Source organism: Kogia breviceps, chromosome 6 (assembly GCF_026419965.1).
Source record: "Kogia breviceps isolate mKogBre1 chromosome 6, mKogBre1 haplotype 1, whole genome shotgun sequence".
In the NCBI taxonomy this organism is placed as follows: domain Eukaryota; kingdom Metazoa; phylum Chordata; class Mammalia; order Artiodactyla; family Physeteridae; genus Kogia; species Kogia breviceps.
The window spans coordinates 142,371,698-142,388,524 of record NC_081315.1 but is presented as its reverse complement, the minus strand read 5'-3'; the positions used below and the strand labels follow the sequence as shown (position 1 = coordinate 142,388,524).

Sequence of the window (16,827 nt, the reverse complement as noted above, 5' to 3'; positions counted from 1 at the left end):
AGTGGGATTGTCAGCAATAAGAAGGAATGGTCTGCTGATACATGCAATGACACGTATAAATCTTAGCATTATGCTAATGTAAAGGACCTCAGATACAGGAGAGCCCAAACTGTTGATTCCGTACATATGAAATTATAGAAAAGGAAAATTTATAGGGCTAGAAAGATTGGCGGTTGCCCGTGTGGGCGGGTGGTTGGATGGGGGAGGAGGTGGTGGGTGGTGGTAGTTGTGAGAGTTTGACTGGTATGGAGGATGCAAGGGAGCCTTCCGGGGTGATAGAAGTATTCTGTTTCTTGATTGTGTTGGTAGTTACAGGGATGTCTACATTTATGGAAATCCATAGAACTGTATCCTTAAAATGGCTGCAGTTTATTTACATATAAATACCTAAGTATTTTTGATTAAAAGTAGGTGAAGTTGATTGAAAATAAATGACATTAGTTGAGACAGACTATCCTGCAAGTTTTGTATTATGCAGATGGCATTTCTTTTTAAATTACTCGTATAGATTTTAAGTTGTTGGTTTTTTTGTTTTTTTTTTTTTGGTCATTGTTATTTTTATTTTTATTTTTTTTCATTTATTCTCTTTTTTGTCATTGTTATTTATTTGCTTTTGTATTTTTTTATTTTTTTGCGGTACGCGGGCCTCTCACTGTTATGGCCTCTCCTGTTGCGGAGCACAGGCTCCGGACGCGCAGGCTCAGCGGCCACGGCTCACGGGCGCAGCCTCTCCGCGGCATGTGGGATCCTCCCGGACCGGGGCACGAACCTGTGTCCCCTGCATCGGCAGGAGGACTCTCAACTACTGCGCCACCAGCGAAGCCCTGTCATTGTTATTTTTAAATAAAAAAGTATTTTGCTTTTTCTACTTAGTTATACAGGAATATAGTACAAAACAATAAACTCAGACATACTGAGAAAATGAAAATTCCTCTTTTATCTGCTCACCTCTCTTACTAGGTTATTAGTAGTTTGAGATATGTTCAGATTTTTTAATGCATTTGTAAAACAAATATGTATATAAATAGAATCATACAACAGTACTGTTCTATTAACCATTTTCCCCCCGCTTATTTGTATTATGGACACATTTCCATGGTGATACGTGGCTCTCTGTTTAACCTTTTAATTGATGTTGAAGAGTCTGTCAGTATGCAGACGTGCAGTAGTTACTCAGTCCATGTCTGATGAGTGTGCTTTCTTTCTCTTCCTTGTCTTTTTTTTGCATTATGAACGTCTTGATTAGGGGACTTGTCTTAAAACTGTGTGTGCTTAGCAAGCACACTTTTTATTTTAGTGACATATTTATTTGAAATGGCTGCTGGGGGTAAACACTGGGGAGGAGATCAGTCCCCCAGAGCTGCCACACTGCATAGTTCATTTTAGATAAGGCTTTGAAGGTGGCCACAGAAGAAACAATGTGAAACGAATGTATGTATTTTTTAAGATACTCCTGAATTTCATGCCTTTCGATGTATCTCTAACACATAGTGATAAAAGGATTACACCACCACTGCCTTCAGCTGTTGTAGGAATGTTTGTCTTTGGAAACTTTTGATGCCTGGAGGGCGAGCGACGGCTAGAGTGCGTTATAAAAGCACTTCGTAAGCGAGCACGGCAGTATTGCCCGTGTCCTGCCGCTTTACGCTAAGAATCCCTCTCCTTGAATGGAAGTCTCCGAGCACTGTCGGTTGGTAGGATTGCCAGATAAAGTGCAGGCTGTCCAGTTAAATTTGAATTTCAGATAAACAACAAATAACTTTTTACTTTAAGTGTGTTCCAAATATTGCATGGGGCATTCTTGACGTATTATGTGTTTACCCGAAATTCACATTTAAAGGGGTGTCTTGTGTCTGTGTTTGCTAATTCTGATGGTCTTAGCTTATGGAGAGCTAGGTAAGCTGTGCCAACACCTGCTGAAGCAGCGTTCACGCATTTTAATCATTGCGTATTTTGGTGACTGTAAATAAAATAACCTGGTGGATATGTAAGTTTTTAGTATATTATTGTAAAACAAAGACAGCCCCCCCCCCCGATTCGTTTCTTTTCCACGCTTCTTCCCCAGTAAAAGTAGCTAACTCCGCCCTACAGTGCAAAGCAGTAATTACCCGCATGTCTCTGTGCAGTGGCCCCTGGGCCCCTGTCATTCGGCAGAAAAATGCTCATGGAGTTACTCGCCATCATAGATTAGCAAATGTTGACTTTATGAGGAACCGTTAATATTAAAATTTATTGGGCTTTACCTTTCTTTGAACCAAGCTACAAATACTTAAATGCCAGTTTCGTTTATATGAGGTGTGTACTGTTGAGGAGGATATAGAAATTGACTTGATATAAAAATGGATTTGATATAAAAATGGACTCTTGCTCTCAATCACCTTATTATCTTGTCAAGGAGTTGGATCTGTAAACAGGTCATTATAATACAGGGTAATGCAGAGTGGTAATAATAGGTAAACGACTTGTCATGGAAGTACTTGGTGTGGAAACATTGATTCAGATTAGGGGGTTGTAGAAGACTCCCTGGAACCGTGTGCTGAGTGGATGAAAAGGAGTTGGACAGATAACGGGAGGTAATTTCAGCAGAAATCATGGACACTTCCACCTTTGGGACCAGTAGATATTTACTGTCTCGCAGTTCTGGAGGCTAGAAGTTTGAAAACAAGGTTTGGCAGAGTTGGTTCCTTTTGAGGGCTGTGAGAGAGCCTCTCTTCCATGCCTCTCTCCTAGCTTTTGGTAGCTCCAGGTGTTCCTTGGTTTGTACATGATGTTCTTCTCCCTGTGACATTGTCTCCCCTCTGTGTATCTCTCTGTGTCCGAATTTCCCCTTGTTATAAAGACACAGTCGTATTGGATCAGGGCTCATCCTAATGATCCCATCTTAACTGGATCACCTGCAAAGACCCTATTTTCAAGTCAGCTCAGATTCACTGATTTGAATCAGTGAATCCGTATTTGGGGGTTAGGATTTCAGCATCTTTTAGGAGACACAGATCAACCCTTAACAGGTAGGTTGAGGGTTCTATTTCACAGAATGTTAAAAACCATTGTTTAGTATGTTCAACTTTCCTTTTAGACAAAAGGGTATTCATGAAAACTTTTTGTATAAAGACGTAATACAAAAAATTCTGATTGTAATGTGAAAAGATGCCTTCCAAAGTTGAGAGCAAGTAGTAGGTTTAAATACTATTACTATGGTTACAGTCTAACGATGGATGTCACTAATCGAGTACTTACTTTGTGCTAGACACTGTGCTGAGTACTTTGTGGTATTTAATTTTCAAGGGACTTCGTGAGGTATGAGTTATTATTGTAACCTCTTTTTTTTAAAATATGAAGAAACTGAGGTTTAGAGAAGAACACAGGGTGGGGGAACAGGGAGAGATGTTGATAATTTGTTCCATTTAGACATGTTAAGTTTGACGTATTGGCTGAACATTCCTATAATGATGTTAAGTTGGTAGTTTAAAATTTGGTTCTGGAGTTCAGGAGATGGGCCAGAGTAGAAGACAGATATTTAGTAATTGTTAGTACAGACGTGCTATTTGAAACCGTGAGAATGGGTGGACTTGCCTGGGAAGGTAGTATAGAGTAAAGAGAAAGGAGGTGCTGAGGACAGAACCTTGGTAATGTGGCTACATTTGAGTCACTGGGAATGGAAGAAAAGTTAAGAGGAGATGCTTAAAAGCAGCGTGGTAGAAAGAGAACAAAAACGATGCAAGAAAGAATTTTAAAAATGATCTTCCCTGGTGGCACAGTGGTTAAGAATCCGCCTGCCAATTCAGGGGACACGGGTTCGAGCCCTGGTCTAGGAAGATCCCACATGCCGCGGAGCAACTAAGCCCGTGCGCCACAACTACTGAGCCTGCGCTCTAGAGCCCGCGAGCCACAACTACGGAGCCTGCGTGCTACAACTACTGAAGCCCATGCGCCTAGAGCCCCTGCTCTGCAACAAGAGAAGCCATTGCAATGAGAAGCCCGCGCACCGCAACGAAGAGTAACCCCGCTTGCCGCAACTAGAGAAAGCCCGCGCACAGCAACGAAGACCCAACACAGCCCAAAATAAAATTAATTAATTAATTAATTTTTAAAAAATGAGGAGCTGGTCAGTGTATAAGAGTCTGCAGAAAGAGGTAAAGGAGGATGAAAACTGAAATAGAATTTGGTCCTTACTGACATTTTGAGAGAGTAGTTTCAATGAGGTGGTAGAATCTAGAATACAAGGTATATGTAAATAAGGAGTCAAGGAGTTAGACTATTTTTTTGAGAGGTGTGTACAGGTATAAGAAGCAAAGATCTGGAGTTCATTTAAAAGAGAAGAGTTGAACTTTTTTAATAAAGATTTTTGCTTTTTTTATGGTTAAAGGCGAGGAACCATAGAAATATTGAAACAATAAAAAACCCAACTAAAGAATGGGTCCACAATCCTAGTTGGTGGGGAAGAGAGTATAGATAGAGGGACTGGCCGGTACAGAATTCTAGTCCTCAAGTATTTCACAGTTTAGAAAATTTATTTCCTACCAGTTGGGTATGGGTGGGGGAGTTCACAGTAGAAGATAATCTGAGATTAATGTTACTATTAAAAATACTGGGGCTTCCCTGGTGGCGCAGTGGTTGAGAGTCCGCCTGCCGATTCAGGGGACACGGGTTCGTGCCCCGGTCCGGGGGGATCCCACGTGCCGTGGAGCGGCTGGGCCCGTGAGCCGTGGCCGCTGAGCCTGTGCTCCGCAGCGGGAGAGGCTACAACAGTGAGAGGCCCGCGTACTGCAAAACAAAACAAAACAAAACAATACTGGGCTTCCCTCGTGGCGCAGTGGTTGGGAATCTGCCTGCCGATGCAGGGGACACAGGTTCGAGCCCTGGTCTGGGAAGACCCCACATGCAGCGGAGCAGCTAGGCCCGTGAGCCACAACTACTGAGCCTGCGCGTTTGGAGCCTGTGCTCCGCAACAAGAGAGGCCGCGACAGTGAGAGGCCCGCGCACCGCGATGAAGAGTGGCCCCCGCTTGCCACAACTAGAGAAGGCCCTCGTGCAGAAATGAAGGTCCAACACAGCAAAAATAAATAAATTAATTAATAAATTCCTACCCCCAACATCTAAAAAAAAATACTTTTAGATTTTAGAAGAATGAAAGAAGTTATAAGTCCCTTGGACTATATATAAATATTCATTGCTTGGGTCAATACTAGTTTAAATGCTGCTTATGATGTTGCTTTCTGAGTTTCTAATGAGTGGAGACCTCATCGTTTTTACCTATCCCATGCTTCTCTTTAATAGCCGTTGTTTAGCTGGGTGGTACTGACTGTGGGCTGTGATTATAAAGCTGATCAAGGAGCATGAATGAAGATTCAACTGTCAGTGTACCCCGTTTGTGAAAAAAGAATTTTTTTCTAACGTTAGCAAGTTGGACTCATCTTTTGCCTTATACAGAGTAGGAAATTCAAGGTTAATATTCAGTGTATACTGGCTTTTTTAAAAGTCACCGTATCTTTGTAGTTTATTTAAAAATTTTGTGCAGGGCTTCCCTGGGGGCGCAGTGGTTGAGAGTCCGCCTGCCGATGCAGGGGACACGGGTTCGTGCCCTGGTCCGGGAGGATCCCACGTGCCGCGGAGCGCCTGGGCCCGTGAGCCGTGGCCGCTGAACCTGCGCGTCCGGAGCCTGTGCTCCGCAACGGGAAAGGCCACAACAGTGAGAGGCCCGCGTACCACAGGAAAAAAAAAAAAAAAAAAAAAAAATTTTGTGCAATGTTTTATACAAGAGTGTATAAAATATATATGTTTCAACTTAAGAATAACAAAAAGCGGACATATTACCTATTGCTCAGTTTAAAAAGTGGGAATTATTAGTATTTTAGAATACAGTGTGTGCCCCACCTCCTATCCCCATCCCTATTCCCAGAGGTGCCATTATCCTGACTTAATGTGTTTACATTTTTTTTTTTTTTTGCGGTACGCGGGCCTCTCACCGTTGTGGCCTCTCCCGCTGCGGAGCACAGGCTCCGGACGCGCAGGCTCAGCGGCCACGGCTCACGGGCCCAGCCGCTCAGCGGCACGTGGGACCTTCCCGGACCGGGGCACGAACCCGCGTCCCCTGCATCCACAGGCGGCCTCTCAACCACTGCGCCACCAGGGAAGCCCTGTTTACATTCTTTTACTTTTCTTTACAGTTTTATTGTCTGTGGATATTTCCTAAGGAACATACCATTTACTTTGAAAAAATGAGTAGTGTACCAAGCTAACTGAGTTAGGAAGGGACAGCATTACCATAGTTAGATGAAAGCTTCCAGGAGACAAGCTGACTACAAGGCATCGGGTTCGCTGAGCTTGAAGAGTTTCTTACTCAGGTAGTCATTAAGCAGTGTGATGAGTTAGTTTTGGAAACACAGGACGCCGTCTCGGTCAGGTATCTGTCATTGCTATAGTATGGTCCGGGTACTGCAGGTTTTTCAGCAGGTATATGGTCACATGGAAAGAGTGCCGTTCTTTGTTTTTGGTTTCCGAGCTCTCTGTGGTCTCCCAGCACTTCAGGAATAGATTATAGCAGAATCTTTACCTCATCTGGGAGGTTACAATGAGTGGTCTCAGCTGATCCAGGCGGTGAGGCACGGTGGAGTGAGGAGGTACATCAAGACAAGCCAGGTATAAATAAAAATCTGGAATAGACCTATATCTGGGCATCCTGTCCTTAGGAGCAATGTCAGTGGTTATCTTGGTGACGACAGTTTCAGGAGTCACACGTCGCTACAGCTGAACTAGTTGCCCTTTAAATCCAGTGCACAGCTGGCGTCCTGGAACTCCTCTTCACAATCCAGTTCCTCCCAAAGACGACCGCTGCCTCTCCCCATATTGGATCTTCTATGTTCTGTATCCTAAGTTACCGTCTTTACTAAAAATTTACTTCTTTGGTGGAATACTCTCTCCAGTTGCTTCTGGAGAAAAGATGCATGGAAGGTGAACATTTCGAGGTCTTTTATGTCTGAGAAAATATCTTTATGCTACTTTCATAAGATGGTTTGGGTGAAGAATTCTAGGTTAGAAATAATTGTCCTTCAGAGTTTTGAAGAAATGTCTCCATTGTCATCTTCCTTCCAGTATGACTGTTGAGAAGACTGAAGTCTGAGTCCTGATTCTTTGTATGTGACCTGTATTTTCTTTCAAGAATCTTATAGAATCTTCTTTTTGTTCCCTGATTGTGATATTTCACAATGGTGTGCCTCAGTGTAGGTCTCATTCTTTATTTGTTTATACGAAACACTTGGTAGGCCCTTTCAAGTGGACAGCTCATATCCTTCAGCTCTAGGAAAATTTCTGAAATTCTTTCATTTCCTTCCAACCTCCCCCGCCCCCCGTCTCTGGAACCCGTTTTTCGGATATTGGTCCTCCTGGACTGGTCCTCTAACGGTGTTCCTGTTTCTCTCCCTGTGACTTTTTGGGGTTTTTTTTGCCCCGAGGCATGTGGGATCCTAGTTCCTTGACCAGGAATCGAACCGACACCCCCTGCATTTGAAGGGCAGTCTGGTTTTTTTTTTTTTTTTAATGCATTTATTTATTTTTGGCCGCGTCAGGTCTTAGTTGAGGCATGCAGGATCTTTGACTGTGGTGCGCGGGCTCTTCACTGTGCCGTGTGGGCTTCTCTCTGGTTGTGGCATGCGGGCTCAGTAGCTGCTGAGTGCGGGCTCTCTCCTTGTGGTGTGTGGGCTCAGTTGCCCCGCGGCACGTGGAATCTTAGTTCTCCAACCAGGGACTGAGCCTGCGTCCTTGGCTTTGGAAGGCAGATTCTTAACCACTGGACTGCCAGGGAAGCCCCCTGCTTCTCTCCTATATCTTTTTTTCTCCGGTTCCTGGAAGGCTTGCCTCAATTTTATTCTCCATGCCTCTTTTTTTCATTTCAGCTATTGTGTTTTTAATTTCTAAGAACTCTATTTTTTTAATGTTCTTTATTAAATTGTATTCTGTTCCTGTTTTATGGATATAGCTTCTCTTATCTCTGTGAAAAATATGAATATATAAATGTATATGTATGTAAATGATATGTTTTGTGTTAGAGGCGTTTCCTTGGGTGGCTATAATACTTGGCTGTCTGCTCATGATTAAAGGTGGAGGACGAAAAAGCTGAGTGGGAACTCCGTTTCTGGTACAGCACTGATACTAGCAAATGTGCCTTTATACCTCAAAGATGCTCTTGTTTTTCTCTCTCCAGAAAGTAACTCTCCAATCTTCTGCTGAGGTGGGGAAGGGCCCGTTGCCTAGCATCATGGAGGAGGGAGCAGGTCTAGGAATAAAAGTGCTTTTCAAACAATTTCCATGGAATCTTCCTTGTCTTAACCCCCCCTCTTCTTTGTCCGTCACCTCCTGCTCCTCTGTTTCCAGAAGTAATTGGTATTGCCTTCTGTGGATTCTCCCGTGTAACGTGTGTTGCGTCTCATTTATTTTTTTGCTGCTAGGCTATGCTTTGGCTTTTTCCTGGGTCTGCTAAACCGCTTAATAATATTCATCCATCCACTACCAGTCTTTCGAGATTTTGTTGCTCTTATCTCTTCTTATGAGTTTATGTCTAAAAAAGTCTTTTATAGCATTTTAGTGGGCTTTCATGAGAGAGTGACATTATATGCATGTTTTTAATTTGCCATCTTAATCCTGAAGCCCTGATTATTTAAAATGTTTAATATATGTCTCACCTCTTGAGACGTGAAAAGTTTATTAAAATTAGCCCTTTTCATCTCTCGCTTTGGTTTTTACATTCGTATTTATAATACATGACACTCGTTTGAACTCCTTGAGACTATATGAACTCAGGGATTTATGAGTGAATCCAGAATTTGTGAATAGAGAGGTTGATTGTGTTTTAAATTTGCTCTTGTAGGAAAGTGGAAAGGTTTCTGAGTGTCCAGCAGTGGTTGTGGAGCCGGTCCCAAGTGCCAGACTAGAGCAGGGCTATGCAGCCCAGGTTCTGCTTTATGATGATGAGACTTATATGATGCAAGACGTGGCAGAAGAGCAAGAAGTTGAGACCGAGAATGTGGAAACAGGTAGACATCTCATTACATGTTCGTTATTTGCAACTTTCTCATTTTGTAAGTGTCAACATTACTATTGCCAGTTGAATAATATACCCAAAACCCTCTTTTTAATGCTATTTAGAATAGCTTGGAAACAAGTGAAATATCTCTTGTTTAAGGGAATTTATATATATAAAGTTCTACATTATACTTCTCTGAAGTCCAACAGAGTCAAAATTACAGACCCATAATGATAAAACTATTTTTGTCATTTTTTTTTTTCTGGGAGTGGAAATATTGACTAGTTATTTATTTGTAGAAGTCAACAGACTAGTATACTAGATTTTTTTTAATTCAAAAAATACAGTATTCTTATTCCATAGTAGATTAGAGTTTCTTTTAACCAATATCGGAGCAGTTTGATTTCTTTTCTCCTAGCTTAGAAGCATCTTTGTCTTAGTCTGTCAGATTCCTCTTCCCTTTTTGTCTTCTTAGAAATGTTGGTATTTCAGTATGTCTGTCGTGAGATACCTGTATGTTTAATTGGGTATTCGTATGTATAATTCTTGGAGAAACCTTTTCATTTCTGCCATTGACCATAAAGAAAAAAGAGTTTTTTTACCAGAAGGACTATAGTGACAATTTTATAATAATAAAATATTAAATTTATCTGTATCAGTTAATAGAGAAAAAGAATCCTTATGTTTGGTTTATAATCCTAATAAAAATTCTTAATACTTTAGATAAATTTCTTTAAATGTAGCAAAGTCTCATGATTAAAAATTTTGTATATGTGATGTCTTTCTGCTTGTTGAGGCCCAGAAGCACTCCCTAGTGCTTGTTTCTTTTTTTTTGGTTGAGCTGAGGGGTTGGAAGTTACCTTGCTCTTTGGAGCAGTTATGACAACAGTGCCAGCGAACGCCACGCGCAGTGGTAGTCAAGTCATTTTGTCGAAGCAGGGAGCTAAACGCCTCATGAAGTCCTTGCGACTGTAGTCTGGAGTGGCACTTGATTACAGTGCAAGTGGCAGGAAGATATGCTTGTTTTCTTTTGAGAGTTTGGAGAGCTTTCCAGTCCGAAGCTAGAAGGTTAGTGGTAGAGATGAATTTTCTTCTTGAGGAAAAGAATAAGAAGAACTTACAAACGTATTATGCAGGATGATATCTTGAAGTAGGTATTGTAACTGACTTTATTACAGGAGCATAACTAAATAGAAACCTACTGGGACAAGAAAAAAGTATGATAGCTTAAGTTGAATGAAAAAAGTGGAACTGATTGAAATTTCTGGAAAATGTTTTGATCAAAAAAAACAAAGGGAAGACTGATTTTGGTAGCAAATTGGAAACTTTGAAAAATGAAAACTACAGCGCCAAATTTGCGTCAGTAGAAATTTAAATTCACGTTAAAATACCAGAGCATGTTGACCAAATCTTAATCGTTGTACACTTGATGGTCAGCAGTTCATTAATTTAAATTAATCTGGTAAAAACAATTCCAAATAGGAAGCGAAAATAATCCATTTAAGGGATTTTATTTTCTTCGTCTTCTTGAACTCTCTGAGGGTGATGATATCATTTGCAGGGCAAAGATATGAGTGATTATAATATTGAAAAGAGGATGTACAAAGTCTGGATAAAAGAACAATTGCTTTTGTGGTATTTTAAAAGTAGTTTTTGTATACTTGATAATGTTTTTTAGGTTCATTTTTCTTCAACACTAAAAGGAAATTTTGGTAGATAACTTACCTTATTCTAAAATAGTCTAAAAGTAACCTGAGAAGTTCATCTTACATTTTCTTTTTAATTCCATTCTGGCTCATGGATTTTTTAAAACCCACTTTACCTCTAAAATCCATATTACTTCTAAAAATAAGACTAGTATAGTGTAGCTATTCTTGGCTCTCCTTATAGGAGAACACTGTAAAATGCAGAATTCAGATACAGCTCTTTTAAAGGCAATGCCAAATTCAGACTGAAAACTGCTTGCTTGTACATCCGTAATCAGAACAGTTTAATACACTCACATGTATTCATCATAAGTCCTGCAGAACTTGGAGACTACAATATACTAATTTATTTAAAAATAGCATGGCTCGTAGTAACTTAGTAAGATTGTTCATATACATAGTTTAGTTTAGAATCAGTTAATCTGAGCTTAATTTTGTTTCTACTTAAAGACTAAAATGCATTTTTAAATGAGTTGAAATATAAATAAATTTTCATTCTCCTGATATCTAGAACCTATGTAGAATGAAGAAAGGTTGTTTTGACTTAATGTAATGCATATTTCCTTTTAGGTAGTGAATTAGGATTGGGTTCATTTCTTGTGGTGATAATAAATTTTTAACCTAATTCCCAGATATATGTAGGTTTTGGAGAGGAAGATGACTGGGAAGTAAAGGAAAGGAATATTTATAAGATGGCTACAGCAGTTTCTGTTTGGTGAATGGGTGGAAATGAGATCTGTAGAGAATAAGATTTCCTTTCGTACGTCTAGGAAATACTTCCTGGAATGCTCCTACATTATAATTTATATTAGTCTAAAAAGTGTTCATAATTATATTTATTGATCTGTTATGTCAGTTCTCTGCATGTTCTCATTGAAGTTTTTTTTCTTTTATTCCTGTATACCCATGCATATATATCCATACCAGAAACGGTATTCATGGTGTCATCCAGGCAGGAGTACTAAAGCCATATAATTATGTACATTTAGCTGTCTTCATTATTTTGTGTATAAGATGATTTCTTATTTTGTTAGTAGTAATTATAGGCTATCTTGCTTCACTTTTTTATAGACTGAACATCTACATTTCCCTCACAGAGCTTGTGTGTAATAGTAATCCTCTCTTAAATTATATAGGAAAAACCAAGTATATTTTAAAACTTTAAAAATAGACATATTCATCTAACCCTGCAAATTGCTTTTTGGTAATAACTGAAATTTAGTAATCATAAATAGCTTTTGAGGAGTAGTAACGAAGTGAGCATGAAGGGTGTTCCTGACTCTGGCAGAGGCCGAAATACCTCTGCCAGTGGCTGCAGAGTCCAGCAGTTTCTGGAGGCCTCTGGAGAGTGATGTGGTGAGTTGGGGGTGAAGAGGAGTCTCCTGGATTCCCTACTAAGATGTGGAAATTCAGTTTTTATGTTCACTCCTTAAATACATATATATATATAATATTATATTTATATTTTATATATATATAAATTTTAATAGGTTATTACAGATTACCATGTAAAAAGTAACAAGTTGATACCAGTGCAATCAATAATAGATAAGTTCTTCTCAGAATCTTTTAGGACTTGGCTGCAGAGGTTGAGCTGTTGAGAATCTGCTTCTTCATCTTTCTCCTTAACTTAAACTAAATTTATCCTCATAACCTTCCACTTTGATTCATGAGAATATATCAATACTTTGTTATGTGCTGGGGCACTGTGTTCAACATGTTTTTTTCCCTCAAGGTGGTAGTAATTTATATTTTGCGGAGATAAAATATATATATTAAAATCAAAATATAAAGCAGTGTAGAATCAGTTGATCACTATTTACAAATTCCAAGAAATTTTCAGAAGAGGAAAGTTCAATTTACAGCATTAGGGAGTGTTTTAGAGAGAGGAGGAGGACAAATGGTAGGATCTGGTTGGGCAGATAGCAGGCAGGCGAAAGGCACGTAGACGGAGGGAGATAGAGTTAACAAGTGGGTGGGGTGTAGAAATTCGAGATATGTTTAGAAGGTACTGAGAAAATAAGATATTAATAGGAGGTTCCGTTAAGAACTGTGACTAGATTGTGATTTGAACCTAAGCGTTAGCAATTAGCCATATAAGAGACAAAGATTTGGAAGGTTTTGAGTAGAAAGTACTAAGTGATTAGTATCTCAGTAGATAGAGAATGAATTGTAGGGAAAAGATGAGGCAAAAAGACTAGCTCTTTTAGTATCTGTGACTCAGGGATGGCTTGAGAAGTATTAAAAAAAAAGGTAGAAGCAATAGGAACAGAGGGGCTTATATAAGCACTTCTACTAGGTAAGATCTAATAAGACTAGGTGTGATAGATTCGGGGGAGAAACACAGACAGGTAAGGTATGACTCAGTTTTTTGACCCTAATAATGGCGAAAGTATCATAAAGGGTTTTGAGGAAGGCAAGACTGTTGGGGGAAGCAGATACGTTTGATAATAAGCATGTCGATTTTGATTTGAAGCAGAGCGTCTAAGGGGAAATGATTAGGTATCTAAAGGATGTACAAATGTATGTTCAGTGCCCCATCACAAACAGAGGGCATGTTCAAATTAGGGTAATTTAAGGAATGTTTTGAGCAATGGCTAGTTACAAATGTGTCGGCAAAGTGGAGGGTAAGTGTAAGTGATGGGGTGGTACTCCAGAGCTAGCAGGAGCAGAGCTGTTTCTGTCCTTTGGCCCAAGGGCCAAAACAGAGGGAAGGGTTACTGGAACCCAGAAGGAGAGCCCTGGAGAGAGGGTTACCTTGAGAGGATCTGGGTCCTTTTAGCTGACTTGAGGGCAGTGCCACAGAGAGAGAGGGAGCCAGGCAAGTCAGCCTCCTGGGACAGAGTGAAGGGTGGAGTACAGATCGGTAGGGGCAAATGGAAGGTTATCTAGGACAACTGAAGCTTAGTCCAGAAAGGTCAGGCAGAGACCAACTCAGGATCAACCTCACGGAAGCCATGGAAATAAATGAAAACTCCAAGGGGAAAGGAATTTGAGAGATTTCCCCAAGGGGAGGACTTTTAAATTCGATGTTTGTCACTTGTGATAGAGAACAAAGGACACAGAATTAAGAAGTTAACTTTAGGGAATGTTTACATTTTGAAGACAAGAAGAAGAGCCAAAGAGTAGTCAAATATAATAAAAAATCCTGGGTGACTAATGCTGAGATTAAATTTTTTTTTTTTTTTTTTCTTTTAAGCCTTTTAAGTGGCTCTCTTTAGTAGGAAAGGGAAGACTGTTGATTGGGTTAGTTAGTCCTGGTTTCAGGTTTCCACTCTATCGCTTCCTTGGCAGTGCTGAACTGTTTCAGAGTCCATCCCACTGTCGTAACATAGGAATTCAGTGTTGTGAGGATGATGTGAAATAAACGTGTGAAGCCCAGCGCTGTGATGTAAGCGCTCTGTAAGTGTTCCTTAACTTCATTAAAACCTTTCCTTGTGCCTCCAGACATGGAGAAGGTCTTTTATACATTAAAACAGCATTTGTTTAATACTTCTCTGTTGTAGTTTTCTCTTTCCATTCACTTTGACTTTTTAAAACGACAAATGTTTTATACCTTAAGTCTCTTATTTTTCCTCTTCATTCCTTCCTTAACTTACTGTGCTCTGGCATCTACATTTATCATTCTCCTGAAGCTCTTTGTTTATCAGATTTCCAAGTCCACTCTACCAAATTCATTGACTCACGGAATCATCCAGAAGTAGAGCCTTTTAAATCTGGCCTTCTTATCTACAGAAACACTGTATTCTAGCAGTTTTCCTTTCTGCCCTTCTCATGGCTGTGCTATTTATGCTTCTGAGCTTTTGCTCAAATATAGTTTTCTATCAAGAATGTCTTTAAGTATTATCCATTCCTTCAGGCCCAACCACATGAAGCCGTCCACAGCAATTGTGGCCTACGTTAAACACTCCCTTTCCTGATCTTCTGTGAGACCATCTGGATTTAGACACATGATCACTGACTTTCTTACACTGTTCTTGTGTGTATACTCTTCTTGTTTTCAAAGTGAGCATACAAGCCCCGGACTACAGAGCCCATATTTTTATTTTGTCGAATATAGCATATAATACAGAGTTTAACACATAGCTGTTAAGAAATACAGACTGAAGCAAATTGAGTTTTGACTTAGAATTGCAGTATAATGAAGAACCATCTATGTAAAATCTTAAATATGTGTTCTTTTTTGTGTATATGCTAAATATTGAATACCGTAGGGTTATTTAAAATATAAAAAGGTAGTCATCCAAAAAACATAAATCTGGTCATCCAAAATATATCAAAGCCATAATAATGTTGTCATACTTAGATTAACTTCATCTTAAAATCACAGTAAGTTTTAGTCTTTCTTGCTTACACCTAAATTTGATTTTTTAAAAAATAATAAAAGCAATACGTGTTCATTGGAAAAACTGGAGAGTATTACAAAGAATAAACAGTGAAAATCACCCATAATCTTACCAGTGAGGGGGCAGTAACTACCACTTTTCTAAATTTCCCGCTGGTCTTTTTTGATGTATGTTTTAAGCATAATTAACATCATGTTATGTAATACACGTAGACTCATTTCTCAATCTTTACTAACAAACATTGGCTCAAAGGGATCTGGTAGCTTCCTACTTCTCTCTTCTGCTCATTGGGAACAGGACTTCGGTTTTTAACCAAGTTTCAAAACATAAAAGGTTGGTCTTATTAGTTAAAGTAATTATCAAGAGAACTTAGAAAACTTTTTTTGTGTGTGTGATCAACAAAATTGTGTTTAGAGGTTAGTTGGAAAGATAGATGAATGATAAGAATTTTTATGTAGTTCAACAAGAAAGTAGTGCTTTTTTTTAATAAATGAAAGTTCAGGTTTTTGAAATGCAGTTTTTAAAAATAAAACCAGATTTCTATTGAAAAATAAGATGAGGGACCTGATTTCTCTCTTGAAGACTCTCAAGACTAGGTTGGCCTCATGATGAGCTGTGGTAACTTTTGTATGTGTTATACCATCAGAAATCCTCCCTGTGGCACAAAAGGACTCTTTTAATTAGAAAATATTGTTGCCACAGGGAGGTAGAAGATCGACATGAAAATCTGGGGATCTGAAAAGGAGCCCCTACCCTAGGATTACCTGAAGGTGAAACAGATTGAGCCAGAAGGAAGACAATGCTGGTAGGTTGGTCTTTAATTTATTAAGAATGTTTGCAATTTTACATTTAACTACAATGATTTCAGCCATGTTTCCGTATCTTTCTTTGTTTAAAGGATGACAACGATCCCTCCTTGTGGAGGGAGAAAGATTATAAGAGTATTTTTCCCCCTAAGGAATCTGCTGTCTGAGTTAATCCCCTGCCGTGTCCCTAATATCCGTTTCCTCTATAGACAAAGCTCTAGGTCTGTCTCCCGCCTTCACTTACTTCGAAGTTACCACTGACTGAACATCTCCAAGTCTTTTTTTTTTTTTTTTCATTTGTGTTATTTCTGCTTCTAATCTATACTTTTTCCTAAAATAATTTTTAAAGAAGTGTTTTCTTTCAATTATCTGTTTTCTTGAATTTAGCCTGGTCACTAGTTTTCTAAAAAGGTAAAATGTGAATCTTAAGTTTATTTAGTCTTGATTCTAGAATTGTTTTTATAATTGAATTATAATTGTACTATTATTTAGATTAGTTAGAAAGCCTTATTAGAGAGAAGTTTTTAATATTTTATTAACAGTATTTCACTTAAGATGCCATCAATTGTAAGAAACGTTATTTTTAGACCACTAAAAGAAAAACCTGCTGGCAATTACAAATTTTAGGAGATCGTCAATTGTAAAATACATCCTGATTTCAGAGATGTCAAAATGTGAAAAAAATGTATGTCTTAGAATTAATGAAATATGTTACCATGCAATTCTGAATCGTCCTGAAATTCCCATTATCTGGGAATTGGATATTAAAACAATCAGGTTCATGAAAAATGGAGGTGAGTTGCAGTTGTGGAAGTCCCTGTGTGTGCTGAGTATGATCTTTAAATTCTTTACTGTCATTTAAGAGAGGGTATTTAAAAAGCCATTGAACTATACTGTTTAACAGTATACAAAGTAACCATATAAGGTATTAAATTACGGAGGGTATAGAA

At 39.1% G+C, this 16,827-nt stretch overlaps 1 protein-coding gene across 20 annotated transcripts in view; it reads left to right on the top strand.

Moving 5' to 3' along the window:
- The window catches only part of ELF2 (E74 like ETS transcription factor 2), a 98,700-nt gene that overhangs the window by 38,647 nt on the left and 43,226 nt on the right, over positions 1-16,827 (top strand). For 13 of the 20 annotated variants that reach the window (XM_059066217.2, XM_067036686.1, XM_059066214.2 and 10 more), the window contains one exon: positions 8,864-9,029. The exons of 2 other annotated variants lie outside the window; for them this stretch is intronic. In XM_059066217.2, coding sequence (XP_058922200.1) covers positions 8,864-9,029 — 166 coding nt within the window. Of the gene's footprint in view, positions 1-8,863; positions 9,030-15,773; positions 15,877-16,827 lie in introns of all 20 variants that reach the window. 5 more of the 20 variants (XM_067036699.1, XM_067036697.1, XM_067036693.1 and 2 more) reach the window with 2 other exon arrangements.